At 35.9% G+C, this 15,232-nt stretch overlaps 1 protein-coding gene across 1 annotated transcript in view; it reads left to right on the top strand.

Moving 5' to 3' along the window:
• The first annotated feature begins 6,680 nt into the window (after positions 1–6,680).
• Positions 6,681–15,232, top strand: part of skd (mediator complex subunit skuld) — a 505,637-nt gene continuing 497,085 nt past the window's right edge. The window contains exon 1 of the mRNA XM_090376037.1: positions 6,681–7,125. Within this exon, the coding sequence (XP_090232163.1) occupies positions 7,057–7,125 (69 nt within the window). The 5' untranslated portion in view covers positions 6,681–7,056. The remainder of the gene's footprint in view (positions 7,126–15,232) is intronic.

Raw genomic sequence — 15,232 nt, forward strand, 5'->3', positions numbered from 1 at the left:
GTTCCCGTCAGAGGGCGAAAAAAATCCCATAAAAGGAGAAGTTTTTTTAAAAAAAAATAATTAACAACATACATGTTTCCAGTTTCACGTAGGTAACTGTCCAACTGACCTTAAAATATCGTCACCGTCCTCCCCACACAAGGTGGAAAAGGCCTGGGTTCGAATCCAATCGGTGACGCGAGGAACTTTAATGGGCTTTTTTCACTCCGTGGCTGAGTTAGTTTGTCTCAGGCGTAGATAGCAAGGTTTTTCTCCCCAGTAACTGGGGTTTTTTCGTCCAGCAAAACAGGCAAATCAACCATAGAACATACGTAATTTACAGACACAAATACGGGTTAATGTATTTAATTACGGGAAATCCTAAAATAATAATAATAATTTTTTTGAATTTAAAATATATCCAACGTTCAGAAGGCAGCTGTTGGAAGTTCTTCAGTGTTACTTCTTGCAGTTTGCAACAATTCCTTTAAAATGGCATAATAATATTTAATTTTGTAAGCGATTTAGGGCAGTGTAAATTAAGAAGTTTTCATTGAACAATTTAAAGCCAGTTTTTACTTTTAAAACAGTAAATAAAGAGTTTATGATTCGGCTTAAATTTATCTTAAGTGCTGAGTGATCCAAATATCTGGACCTACGAGGAAATACTCCCAAAATTTTAATTTTATTTCTAATTATCCAGCTCGATAAGCTCCACTTCAGAAATGTGGCATTAATGATTTTTCCATAATATTATTGCATTAATGATTTTTCCATAATATTATTGCATTAATGATTTTTCCATAATATTATTGCATTAATTATTTTTCCATAATAATATTGCATTGACAAAAAAAACAAAAAAAAAAAACTTTCATATTAGGGGCACTAGAGAATTATCCCCATCTACCCATGTGTATTATGTCTGTAAATTGCCTGTGTTCTAGGGTCGATTTGCTTGTTTCCTTAGACGAAAAACAAAAGTTTCGTGGCTAACTCAGCCGCCGAGTGAAAAAAAGTCCATAAAAATTGCTCCCTGCATTGAAGGAATTTTAACGGTGGTCTGTTAAACCCGGTGATTATACTAACTGTGCTACGCACAGATACATTATATGAGGCATATGACATCAGCTGAATATTATAGTTTTGCAAAGCCGTATTTACTGAAGCGTAGTGATAAAGTTTACCAGGACTCCTAGGTCGCGGGAAGGTGGAGTGGACGAACGCAATTACTGTAATCAGTAACGTTTTATAGCTTTTAAAAGTCTGTGCGCGTGGTTTGGTCTCGCGGGTAGCACAGTTGATATTATCACTGTTTTCTCTCTCTCTCTCTCTCTCATCAGGTGGAAAAGACCGGAGTTCAAATACTCTCGAGGACGTGAGGAATTTTATGCCGTTTTCAAAAATGTGGCTGAGTTAGTTGGTCTCAGGCGAGGGTAGCATGGCTTTTTTTTCCCGCCGGAAACTTGGGTTTTTCGTCTAGCAAACAGACAAGTCGACTACGGAACACACAAACACACACGCACACTTTACAGGCACAATATACACTTACTCACATATACGGCCAATATGGTCTAAATCGCTAAAGCACCAAAAACCCTTCAATAACAAGCGCTGGGATCGTACCATTGCAAGTTTGTATGCGCGATTCTGGACATGTATAACATTGTAGGAAAACGATAATTAGAAAAAGTGATGTAACAATGACGACGACATTTTGGTTTGTTTAAGTGATTATTTTCCAATAAACTATTTAAAACCTTTTTTTTTTATTGTTAAATGTACATCTATGTTTGTGAACACTCAATGGGTAATAGAAAATAGAAAAGGTGAAATGAGTAAAAGCGAATTGGAATCAGGTTGTCTTTTGACTATTAGCAAAATGCTGAGTCTCAATTCGTTTTTTTTTTTTTTTTTTAATTTATTATTTTATCTTATTTTCATTTTTCTGAAAGGTTATTGGAACCAGTGTGTGTATGAAATAATGGTTGAAAACACAGAAGGCGTTAGTGAATTTGACTTAATTTTTGTAGATTAATTTTCGGAAGAAAAGTTAGTGCTGTGAGTTTGGACTTGAATTGTGAACAGGTGTGACGTTGACTAGTTGATGCATGTATTCAGACCAGTTTCATAGAAAGAGATGGAATTTGAGTTAGTAATTCAAAAGAACAGTGTCCAAGGAGGAATACCTAAAGAGAAAGCATCCAGCAGATGTTGTGGAAATGAGTTAATTTGAATATTTTAAAAGAATTTGACAGATTATTGGAAGGCAAGTTTTTTCGAATCTGAAATGGCCATATGGAAGTGGCAATAAGTTTTCATGCTTGGAATCAATAGCCAGAAATTCATAGCCTAGTCATTGGTTTCCTGTTTTCAAATCTGTTAGTGGGTCTTGACTTTACACTTTGTGCAATGTATAATTAGTTGGATTTAAAATATTCGAGCCAATAGTACCTTAGGCATTTTAGTCGTGGTCTGTGAAGCGATTTTTTGGGCAACACTAGTAAATGTTGATTAACATCTTCAAAGATTTCTTTACCTTTTTTCTCTACATTTTTGCCTGACAGCTTTCAGTTTTTTGCAAAAATGCTGTCTCCGGAAAACCAGTTACTAATCACAAAATTGTTGATTTATTTTGGTGCTAGCGAACCAATATATTTTTCTAGAAAGTCGACTTTAAAGTTACTTACGATATCGCTGCCGTGCCTAGTTAATTTATTTCCCTATGCACCGTACCACTTAAAATTTATTTCGTTTTTGCGCTACTGGCAGAAAAGCCCCTGGGGCGAGCACTTCGTTCGCCCATGCCTTGGTACGGCGCTGTGAATCCGAAAAAAAGTATTGTTCGATAACAACACTTTAGACGCAAAAAGATATCAATGTTGTTTCGTCACAAACAAACTGGAATGGACAAGAGTCTGTGTACCCCAGGGGCTCACATCTGGTAAGTATGGGCTTGGCATACCCAGGGTCCTGAACTGGATATCATCATTCTTCTCTTTCTTGGTGAATCTCTTCTACTTCTGACTCTCTCTCTCTCTCAGGGTAATATATTTTTTTTTTGGCTGGTGCAGCATAAGCCTCAGACTTACTTGCACCATATGGCTGATAATAATAATAATAATAATAATAATAATAATAATAAGTGAGACTGAACAACTGCTGTTCTGCTGAACAGGTTACATGCATGTTCAGCACCAAAGCAACAAGCTATGAAGCATCAGTATATTATGTCTCTAACTGTGTTCGGTTTGCTGGTTCTGGATGAAAAATTCAAGTTTTCGGGAGAAATAAATAAAAACTCTCGGATTATATTTACTGTACTACCACAAGAGCTCGCTGTTCTGCATGCGGTGGTAGTGGTGCCATCGACGTGTTTTTTTAAGAATTGTGTGTGGTTTCCGAAATGAGAGAAATCAGCTGTTTTATTTTTGGTTGCACTAAATTTCAGTCACCCTATAATTCGGTCAAACTAATGTTAGACAAACCCTGGAATGCCATTCTGGTTTGGCATATATATCGCGACTTAGGCCATATTGGAACATTGTGTGTATTCATGGGCCGACTTGCATGTCCTGCGGGCTGAAAAACTCGCACGACATCTCGTGGGGGATGAACAACTCATGTAAGAAAATCCTACTGCTTCCGCCTCAGATCGAATAGGTACAGCTTCGACTGAAGAGGACTTTAGAAATCGCTCCAGTCATAGACATGAATTGAACCCATAACTATCCAACCTGCCCTTGTGGGCAGCATAGTTGATAGAATCGCTGTCCTTCCCATACCGGTTGGAAAAGACCTGAGTTCGAGTCCCGTCGTTAACGCGAAGTATTTTTACGGGGCTTTTTCACAACGTGGCTGAGTTAGTCGTTCTCAGGCGAGGGTAGAATGTTTTTTTTCTCCTGGAAAGAAACTCGGGTTTTTTGTATAGCAAACTGAAAATCGACCACAGAACACAGCAATTTACAGACAGGAAACACTGAGCAATATGGCCTTCGTCGCTGATGCTCGTAAAAACAGCGCTACAACAACAACCTCCCAAACCAATCGACAAGTGGCAAAACAATTATGCTGTTAGAGGACATCCTGTTAACCACTCCATTTCATAAAATTTTACTGGATCGTACAGTTGTGTCTTGGTGTATGGTTCAGTTTGGGGACAGTGGCATAACATCCTATCGCGCAGGTGGCGCAGCTACACCAGGGTATAGACTTGTAAAGGCCTAAAAGGAAAAAATAAATTATGCTTAGTGGACAATAAAGAAATGACCCATGCTTGTGATGATATGCGATTATTTGGGCACCTAAATTCTATTATAATCAATAAGAAAAACATTCACTAGGGTCCCTTTTTGTGTCGTGCTCCGGGACAATTGCTTTCAGTTCCCTGCTGTTCTTTGCACGGCCCTCTACTTAAGATTATGCCAAAGGCATATTCTTGAATGAGATGCTTCGGCATTATTTGTAAAAGTAACAATTTTTCTGTTGCTGGTCCACGAAGATTGTCTATGCGTGTAGCACAGTGGTCATAGCCACCGTCATCTCTAAACTGGGTGGCAAAGTGCCGGATTCAAATGCTCCTAAAATCCAATAACACCATCAATAATCCATTTTGCAACCGTCCTTCCTCAATTTGAGTGATTGGCGAAAGGGAATAAAGAATTTATATGTTAAATAGAGACGTCAGATGGTCCGTTGTGTTGCTCTGTTCAAAAAGTCTGCGAGGGTAACACAGCAGTATCGTCACCGGGTGGAAAAGGCCCGGGTTCGAATCCCGTCGATGACGCGAGGAACTTTAATAGGCTTTTTTCACTCCTTGGCTGAGTTAGTCGGTCTCAGGCGTAGATAGCAAGGTTTTTACCGCAGAAACTGGGGTTTTTTTCGTCCAGCGAAGCAGGCAAATCGACCAGAGAACACACCCAATTTACAGACACAAATGCGGGTTAATGTATTAAATTACGGGTAACCCTAATATCATAATTTAAAATTTAATTTGATTTATGCTATATGCAGAAAATGTTAAGCCGGGTGCAGAGCTTAGATTATCCCATTCAGTCGCGATTTTATCGAGACTGAACGTGATCATCTAAACGGCGCACCCGGCCAATTTCCTATTTGTTTTAATACAATATTAGCAATGTAAGGGTTGAAACGCATTAGGCGGCAATTATTCACACAGAGGAAGTGTTATGTAATTCTTATATTCAAATGCTATTCTCGTTTTGATATGACTGTTTAATTTCATAATTCCTAAAATAAAAATAATTAATTTTCTGTTTATACACGGTCTACTACATAAGGTCAAAGGAGTTCACAAGATAGAGAGAATATAAGAACGTCATACCGTTTTTAGTTGTCATGCGGACTTAAACTACGGTCACTGAAAGCACGTATACTGTACAGTACTTTTGCATCCTCGCACTTGACCACTAATGCTCTTAGAAATATAAATTTTTAACAGTATCCCTACTAACCATGGATTTTTAGAACTACGCTTTATGTAGACTATAAAAAAATAATAAATAAATAAAAGCCTTCAAGGCAGTGTCTGCATTATTTTCAAATTGGGTTATCTACCCCAGCTTTACTCAACTTATTCATGAACCGCGAAAACATCTTTGTGAATCGTTAAATTTTGGAAAAGCAAGATTGCATTAGAAATAAACTAAATTTAAAATGTTATACGTAATAATAGATTTTTGTAAATTATATTTATTATTTGTATATAGAAAATTGAGTAATTAGATAAAATATAACTTATGGATAATGTACAGTGCATTTTGTGAAGGGAAGTGCGGAAGTGTTCTGGAAATCATGTAACAAAAAAAAAAAAAAAAAAAAATATATATATATATATATGCTTATAATTTTTATCATGTGGGATTTTAGTATTTATCTGGAATTGCTACTGGATATAAAAAATTCATGCGTTATATTTTATTTAATCCATACTTATGAAAAATAGACAGAGGCCAAAACAATGAATTCTATGCCTTAGTTGCTAATGCTTCTAAAAACCAAATAACAAATATGTATATACAACTTCTACAATTATTGGTAAGGCGATTTAAAAACTTTTTTTTTTTGTTTAGGTTGGTCATATATAAAAAGTTTAAAAAATGCTGATCTAACCGACAGACTAGACAACCATGAAAATAAAAGAAAAAGAACTATTAATATGTATAATTTTCAGTCATAATTATATATTTACAGTCATAATCAGACTGTGTGCAATTAATGTCTTCAATTAGACAAAATAAATTTCTTATCTGACATAAATTAAGATGTTTACGGAATATATAAAAAAATAGAATAAAAATCGCATCATATTTTCAGTGCATTATTTTATTTTTTTTTTTCTGTTTTAAATATTAATATCTATGCTTCATAACATTTGCGTATTTATTAATAAGTTGTGTTGCTGTTTACGAAATTCGAACTTCGAATGTGAAATATGGAATTTGTGCATATGATCACAGCAAAAAGACTCATCCTGCGAAATGCAAAAAAATACTTAGCAAAACAATTTAGACAACAATCAACAGTTCACGTATTTCGGTAAGTGTCACGGTAAAGATAGTTGTAGTTGCAACAATGTAGATGTCGTCACTCAAGGCTGCCGTCGACCGCAACGAGGTCAGGTGAGGCAACGTCACGACTTCAGCGCGAGCAATGTACTGTTGGAGCGTAGTATTTATTTACTATCTTTTTTCTTTGCTTTAGCATCAGCAAATGTAGCAGAGGAATACGCCGTTGTTTGAAGTCGTGTTTGTGTGCATCGTTAACCATTCTTCGTGTATGCAAGACAGACTTAGTGCAAACCTAAGGAATATAAGAAAGTGTCGAACATTTTCATTATGGGGGCTGCCATCTTTATGTGGGTGACCTACGACACGTGATACCTGTTATCCAATCACAATTCTTGTCACTTAGCTCCTTGTTTTCCATCCGCCATAGCCGTCGCCATATTCTGGTGAATTTTTGTTCCGTTCTTAAAATTTTAAGAATTAATGGCTTTAGAGGTGACTTAAAGTCCATTTGTTTGGTCCTAAGGACACGAAAGATCATGGAGACACCATGACGCACCCTAACTTTGTAACAAACGGCGCTAGCCTTGAAGACTGCCACACGAATTTCTTTGCGCTGGTAAGTTGCCCTCTCTGTATCTGCAAGCGCTTACCATAGCCCTAAGGCCAAGCACTGTCTGTATTCAGCATTTACAACGGTATAGTGTACCTTTGAAGTTCCCTTCGTGTCTGCCACAGACGACTGCTTATGACGCATAGGCTTGTTACAGTGTTAGCATAGAGTGTGGTATTGAACCACCTGAATTTTAAAGCTTGTTATTGCCGGCATAATGAGAGATTAAAATAATCATAATTATATCATTGCAGTGCTTTAGTTCTGTATGAAAGGTTTAGCAATAATTGGTTATTGTATTTAAAAATATATAACAAAAGATCCTTAGTTGCATTTTGATTGTTTTAGTTTTTATAACGTTTAGTAATCGATTGTATAACTTACACTGGTAGCTACCATTTAATATTATGATTCGGTTAATAGAAAATTCGGTTAGTAGCTGATGTTTTCATAACTTTATTATGCTCCGACTTGTCAAACTTCCGTTTCTTTTTATTTATTTACTTTTTTTGGCAATTTGTTTTGTTTTTGCCCTGTAGCAGTGAAACAAGCAGTCATCGGCAGGCATTTACGTTTGGTACGTTTTATATATATTCTGTATTATTCGATGTCGAAATGCATGTTTACGTTATTTTAAAACTTAGCCGGCTGGTTGTATAGTTACTGTGAGCAGTAGTTCAGCTTGCTTATGCTATTTTTAGAAATGTGAACACTTACAACGTGAGCGCTTTAATAATGATGCACTTAGCCTTTGGATGCCTAAATAATGTCAGTTGACTTCAGTTAAATGTTTCGGATTTTTAGGCATCGCGCCGCAGTAAAATTATCTTCGCTTTTATCAGATTGATATTGCGCTTGTTTTTGTTTTCTTTGGGTTCGTTATTACCTCCGATTTATGGATAGTATTGGTTTTTGAAGAAATGCAGTTAATTTTTATGGTTGTGTTTCCAGTGGACCCATTTTATAATTCTTGCTTCAAAGGTTATCGCACTATGTGAATGCTGTATTTAGGTCATTAGAGTCACTTCATCACCGCTGTATTATTTTGCTATAATTGCTCATTCGAGAGAGCATTCATGTTTATCTCAGTAACTTGAGTATGTACGTTTAAATTATGTAAATATTTTTGTGGATACAATCTCCAATTAAAACCCCTCGCGTCATGTCGTTGTGTGGAATCCGGGAAAAAAAAAAAAAAAAAAAAAAAAAACACACCCCTGAGGATTTAAAACGTTTCACATTAACGATTCATTCACTTTTCCGATTTTTAAGCAAGTGCATATGAGTAATATTATTTCCTACCACAACAAAAAAGGTATATTCCTCGACTTATTTCCGTAGCCTGTTTTGTTTTTTTTCTCCTTTCTTTTTATTCCCTTTCCGTTCTTCCATTATGGATATGTTGTTGTGGTACAATAGTGGTGTATTTTTACTCTATCATGAACTAAAAATGATTCTTCTCTATAATTCATAGGCAGCTATTTGTTTTATATATTTTTTATAGCAGTTGTTGAGGATAAAATATTTTTAAATAGAAGAGCTCAATCGTACTTAGTTAACACTTTTTTTTTTTTTTTTTTTTGTTTCGTTTTGTGTACCCAAGTACGTTGATGTTTTGTATGCATTATCTCGCATGCAACAAAACGTGCGTAATCAGATTATTAGATTTAGAATTATTGCATTCAAAGGATTGGCTTAAAAGCTCCCGGTGTGTCATTGCCAAGTTAATTGTTAGGTCATTAGTATGTAATCTGAGATTAAATGACTCGGGAAGTACTACATATGACAATACATTTATTCTAGCTTGTATTAAATACATATTACATTTGTTATTCAGAGTACCTTTTCGATAAACAGTTATAATAAGTTTCTTAAATATTTATTTTCCTTTTCCATTTAATTAATTTCAAAAGTCCGTTGACCTAGCTTTCAAAGCAATTGTTCTGTTTGTATCTAAAGAGAATATTTTTGAAATACTGGGCGAAGATCGAAAATGTTACCACATAAAAATATTTAAGATAAAAATGTATTGTTGAATTTAATTATAACGTTGGAAATAAATAAAACTTGGTTTTCTGCGTTTTCCCAATATATCATTGTGCCCCCCCCTAAATTGTTACAGTTACATTGACAGTTCATTGTAGTAGATTGTCCTCTTGGCCGTTATGCATGGTATCAAAATAGATTTTCCACTGGCGCCTGTTTTAAGAATTATTTTTCATGGAAATATGTCTACCTTTTCCATGTGTGAAGTTTTGGATTATTTGAAAAGTCATTTAAAATAATATAATAGATATTTTTGAGAGGTTATTTTGTGTAAATAAACGATTACATTACAAATTTAGTTTATTGAAATAAGAGCACATGCAAATGATTTAAATTCCAATAACTACCTCCACTTGGTAATGCAGACTTTTAGATTTTCACCGCTGTGGATTAGTCAGAGATGTATCTCATTTTGTGCAGTAAAACACTAAAAGAACGCAGCTTAGAAATGTGCTAAATGTAAAAATTAATGCTGTATTGCAGCAGAGTATCATATAAGGTAAACTGACCTCCACCCTTTGAGCATAAATTGATTTTTAATCCTTTAGTAATAACATTGGAATGCAATGGCATGGTATCTGTTAGAATGCTAAACTTCAGGTTGTACTAGCCAAAAACTTATGTGGAGTGAATAAAGATTTCATACAGATATGATTGTTTATTGGTTACTTCATGGTTGTGGTTTTGTAACAAATGGACTGTGAACAAGTTAAAAACCCTGTTATTTCATTATTGTAGGAAGTAGTCAACTGCTGATGAATAACTTTATTTAATGGTAGTTTTATGTGACAATTAAGCTGCCTCTCAAATTACAAAGGGTATGCGATTTTGTATTCTTAGAAAAAGTTTTTTTTTTTTTTTTTTTTTTGAAATTTGAGACAACCCCCCCCCCCCCCACCACATTACTGGGATTGTACAAACAACACCAACTGTTTGTACAATCCCAGTAATGCAGTAAGCTTAGTGGGTTTGGCCCTGCCAGTGGTGTAGGATAAATATATGTTAATACTGGACTGTTAGATTTTGGCCCTGGTGGCTACAATCTCCCCTTTGAAAGAGAGAATTGAAAAAAAAAAAAAAAAAAAAGCAGAAAGAAAATTCATATTACTTGTATCTTTTTTTTTTTTCTGTCTGTGGAATTGCACATTTCATAGGCTGAAAAAACCAGATTAACTCACAGGGCAAACTCTGTTCCCCTGCCTCAGCCTGAGATTGGCTAACTACAAGTAGTAAATGATGCAAGAAAGCAAGCTTTTATAGCATCAGCCAAAAAAAAAAAAAAAAACATTTTCCACACCCCCAATCAAATAGCATTGATTGGGAAAAAAAAAATTTTTTTTTTTTTGCTCCCTGTTAAAATTCAGGGTGATTCTTATAGATTTGACATTGCTGAATTCAAATGTGGCAATCATATTGCTGCAATGCCCACCAATTTTAAGGGAGAAGGTATTAAAATCAAAATGTTTCTAGCAAAAAAGATTTCATATATTTTAAGAAAATGTTATGTACAGTACTAAATATTAAACAGTAGGTCTATTAACTTTATTCTGTTTAAAATAAACACTTTTGTCATTTTTTGCCTTTTATAATCATCTATTCGTGTCTCCCACATGAGATTCAACAGTAGTCTACCAACATATATTTGGATTCCATTTTCCTTGGTGTCTTTTTTCCATTTGAGAAATAGCTTGGTAAAACCTTTCACTGTGTTCATTGGAGACTGCTTCCAAGTTTTCAGGAAAAAAAAGTCTAAATGGGAATGTGGAAAATGAAACTAATGACAAGTTTTGGTTTTCTGTCATTAACCTATGATATTTGAAAACTGAGAGTGATGAGAGCTTTTTAAGCATGAGTTTTTGAATATATTTCCTATGACCAGTTATTTCAGGGAGGAAATTTGATGCAAACCAGTGTAATTTGTGTAGTTCTTTCTGGAATTTATTCAAACTAACATTCCATAACAGGCAACTGTGCCCTGGTTGAAGACAAATTTCCACACATCTATATGTAACCATTTTTTCTCAGCTTAAATTTATGTCCTCTTGTGTTGTTTGAGCAAAATGATGATGCCATCAGCATTTAGCTTACTCAATCCATTTAAATCCTTAAACACTTCAATGAGATCTTGCAAGTGTATAGTCTCCAAATGTTGCAATTTGCAGAACTGAAGCCTTTCTTGGTAAGGACATCCTTTTGTTCCCTTCACTAATGTCATTGCCCTTCCTTGCACTAATTCCAACAGATCCACATCTTTCCTAAAATGAGGTTTCCATACCTGTGTAAAGTACTTAAGATGTATCCTAACCATTGCCTTATACAAAGGGACAATTACCTCCTTATTACTGCTGCAAAATTCTTGTATGTCATTAACAAAACCCCATGAGCTGTCCTAGCAGTCCATCTGTACTGCTCAGAGAACTTCATGGCTGACTGCAGAATTCCCCCAGGTATTTTTTTTATTCTCCACTGCTCTGGGTGTGTTACCACACAATTGGTATATTATTCTGCAATTACTGCTGCCTATGTGCAGTACCTTACCTTGCACTTGTCAGCATTAAACTTCAGTTGCCAGTTCTCAGCCCATCTTCCTAATTTTTCTAGATCTTGTCGTAGTTACATGCCCTGATTATTGTCATAAACCATGTGCTCAATCTTTGTCATCTGCAAACTTAAACATTAAGCATGGTATGTGTTTGTTGATATCATTAATAAATGTTGAAAACAACAGTGGGCCCAGCACTGAACCCAGTGAACCCCATTAATAACTTTCCAAGAAGAGCAGTTTCTACCGATAACAATGCTGTCTTTTCCCACTCAACCACTCCTTTACCCATAGCTGTAGCTTGAAATTAATGCTGCACTGATCCAATTTGTAACAGCAAAATTTTATGTGAAACAATGTCAAAAGCTTTTCTGAAATTAAGTTTATGATGTCAAAATTATTTTTTGTATCCAATGTCTTTGTTACTGCATCATAGTTATCCAATCAGATTGGTCAGACAAGATCTCCCATTTAACAGATCCTTGAAGTAACTGCAATATAAGTGCATTCCTGGCCATAGTGTCCTGTATTACTTCAGAACACTGCATTACCCTAGAACAGAAGTTGAGCTAACAGTTCTCTAATTATTCACCTAAACCCATTATGAATTAGGGGAAACATTTGCACATCTCCAGTTCATACAGACCTTGCCTGAATCAAGCGATGCTCCTATAATTGTGGCTAAAGGTTTGCTTACCTCTTGTGCTGGCTTAATATAATTGGGTAGATTCCATCCACACCAGATGCCTTCTTTACTTTTAGCTTCAACATTTTCTATTTCCTCTTAATTATCACAAAATAAATTAGCTCTCTGTTGGAAATTGATTCTGGCATTCCTATCCCTAGAAAATTCCTCATGTGAATATTGATGGATAATGTCTATTCAGTTCATCAGCAACCTGAGCAGGATCATCAACAGTTAAACTATTCATATCTAATGAACCAATGTTATTCATCCTCTTCCTTCTAGTGTTTTTATAATTAAAGAAGTCTTTGCTACTTTTCTTTGCACATTTTGCCAGAGACTTCTTGTAATCTGCCTTAATTTGTCCAACCTTTGTGACTTGATTGCAGACCAGTATGTCTACTATAGGCTTCTCTAACACTTGATAATTTACATTTATCCCATGTATTTTTCTTCTCTGCCATGAGTCTCATCAGTTCATCTGACATCAATTTTGGTCTAAGCCTCGAACACTCTCTCTTTGTTGGTATAAAAGGCCTAGTAGCTTCAACTACCCAGAATTCTTTCCATTTAGAATTTGCTGTCAGTAATATTGTTGGCTGTTCCTGCTGAGTGGCATTTAAAAACTGTTTGAGACCACTGTAGTCACCTTTATGAAAGCAGAAGCCCTTCCCTTTGCCTTTGACAGTAGTTACATCTTTAAGTAAATCCAACATCAGTACACTGTGATCACTGCCACCTAGTGGTTGTTGTATATGCAGATTGTTAATGCATGAAGAGTTACTGCTGATCAGGAGCATTGTTTCTTTGCGTGTGTAGAAAACAGTCACCTGATAAATCCGCAGAAGTGTTGCTACTGTGTGAGTGACCAATCCTCAAATTCTTGTCAATATCTGGAAAGTTTAAATCCGTATTATTAAATATTCTGATTTATTGGCCCGCTCTATTTGTCTGTATAGTTGTTCACAATACTCATCACTGCCATTAGGCCTACAACACACTCCTACCCATTTTTTGTTTTCCCAGTACTTGTATCACACAACTGACTGAGCATTGCACTTGGCCACCTATTATGACTGTATGCCTTGCCTTAGATTTTATGTAACTAAGCACCCCCCCACACCCATTTGTCCTTTCTCTATGTGTTGTTCCTCTATTTTCAGATTCTGCATCCATTATGTTCGAATGACACCAAGTTTCCGATACCTCCACAATGTCTGCATTTGATGCAAACACTTGGCCAGTACTTAATTAAATTTTTTTTACTATTCTCATAGCATCCGTAGCCGAGTGGGCAGGAGCGGGAGTGCAGTAGCACACGCTCTTTGAGTAGACCGGGGTTCAAGCCCCTGACTGCTGAATACGGTCGATCTGCCAACCTGCACTGGACCAGCATGGTAGATTATGGTCCATTTCCCTCAGCATGAATTGTTGAGGAGGCTTCCATTCTGCAGTGGGTTGATAATGGCTGCACTTTACTTTTACTTTACATAGCATTTCTGTACATGCAAATATATATGCACCTATTTTTACTCCTAATAACCCTAACATTGCCCACATATTTGCTTATTTCTTGAGCACTCCCTCCCTGAACAGGCCGTTTAATCCTCAACTCCTTGCATTCCATCTTGCTATGCTATTCTAAGAGCAGTGCAAGAATCACTTGCACCTCTCCCTGTGTCTACTGTTAATCTATTAGTCTGTGTATTCCCCTCTTCTAAGTTAGTTTTCCAACCCATCTAACACTGCCTCGATAGCCATCAGCAAATATTTTTGCACCAATTCTACTTAAGTGTATCCTATCCCTGTTAAAAAAGTCTCTCCTGTTTTAAGCACAAACCATGCTGTGAAAAATTCTACCCCATGACAATATGCATACTCCTCTTCATGGACAAATTGATTACAGCTCTCTCATCATATACTCCTTTCCATTGTATCTGGGAAGAATTGCAGGCACTTTCAGATTTAATCCTAACTTTCAACTTTTTCCTGTCATTGTTTTGTACTTTGTTAAGTAAATTCTCTGATCTCTTACTCTTAATACCAATAATATACCAACCTTTTTTGCCCTTAAAAAATGATACTGCTCTACAGTATCATCAGCATTTGCCCTGGGTAGACATATACCTTGTCCTATTCTTCTTATCCTTTTTTACAAACTATTTCTTGTTTCCCTGACAATAAAGTTACTAGCAATGCACCACCAACCATTGCACTCTGCTGTGGAGAATCGTTTTGTGTCTTGCATTGCATATCTCCAGCATTGTGGTAGATGATGCCTATCAGAATGCTAACTTGGTGGTGCATTGCTAGTAACTTTATTGTCAGGGAAACAAGAAATATTTTGTAAAAAAGGATAAGAAGAATAGGACAAGGTATATGTCTACCCAAGGCAAATGCTGATGATACTGTAGAGCAGTATCATTTTTTAAGGGCAAAAAAGGTTGGTATATTATTGATATTAAGAGTAAGAGATCAGAGAATTTACTTAAAGTACAAAACAATGACAGGAAAAAGTTGAAAGTTAGGATTAAATCTGAAAGTGCCTGCAATTCTTCCCAGATACAATGGAAAGGAGTATATGATGAGAGAGCTGTAATCAATTTGTCCATGAAGAGGAGTATGCATATTCTCATGGGGTAGAATTTTTCACAGCATGGTTTGTGCTTAAAATAGGAGAGACTTTTTTAACAGGGATAGGATACACTTAAGTAGAATTGGTGCAAAAATATTTGCTGATGCTATCGAGGCAGTGTTAGATGGGTTGGAAAACTAACTTAGAAGAGTTCCACAATAAAGTGGAACTCTATGGTGTTGTTGAAGCTGCAGAGGTGTAACGG

This window comes from Mastigoproctus giganteus, chromosome 1, assembly GCF_048544385.1.
Source record: "Mastigoproctus giganteus isolate SK-2022 chromosome 1, ASM4854438v1, whole genome shotgun sequence".
Lineage (NCBI taxonomy): Eukaryota > Metazoa > Arthropoda > Arachnida > Uropygi > Thelyphonidae > Mastigoproctus > Mastigoproctus giganteus.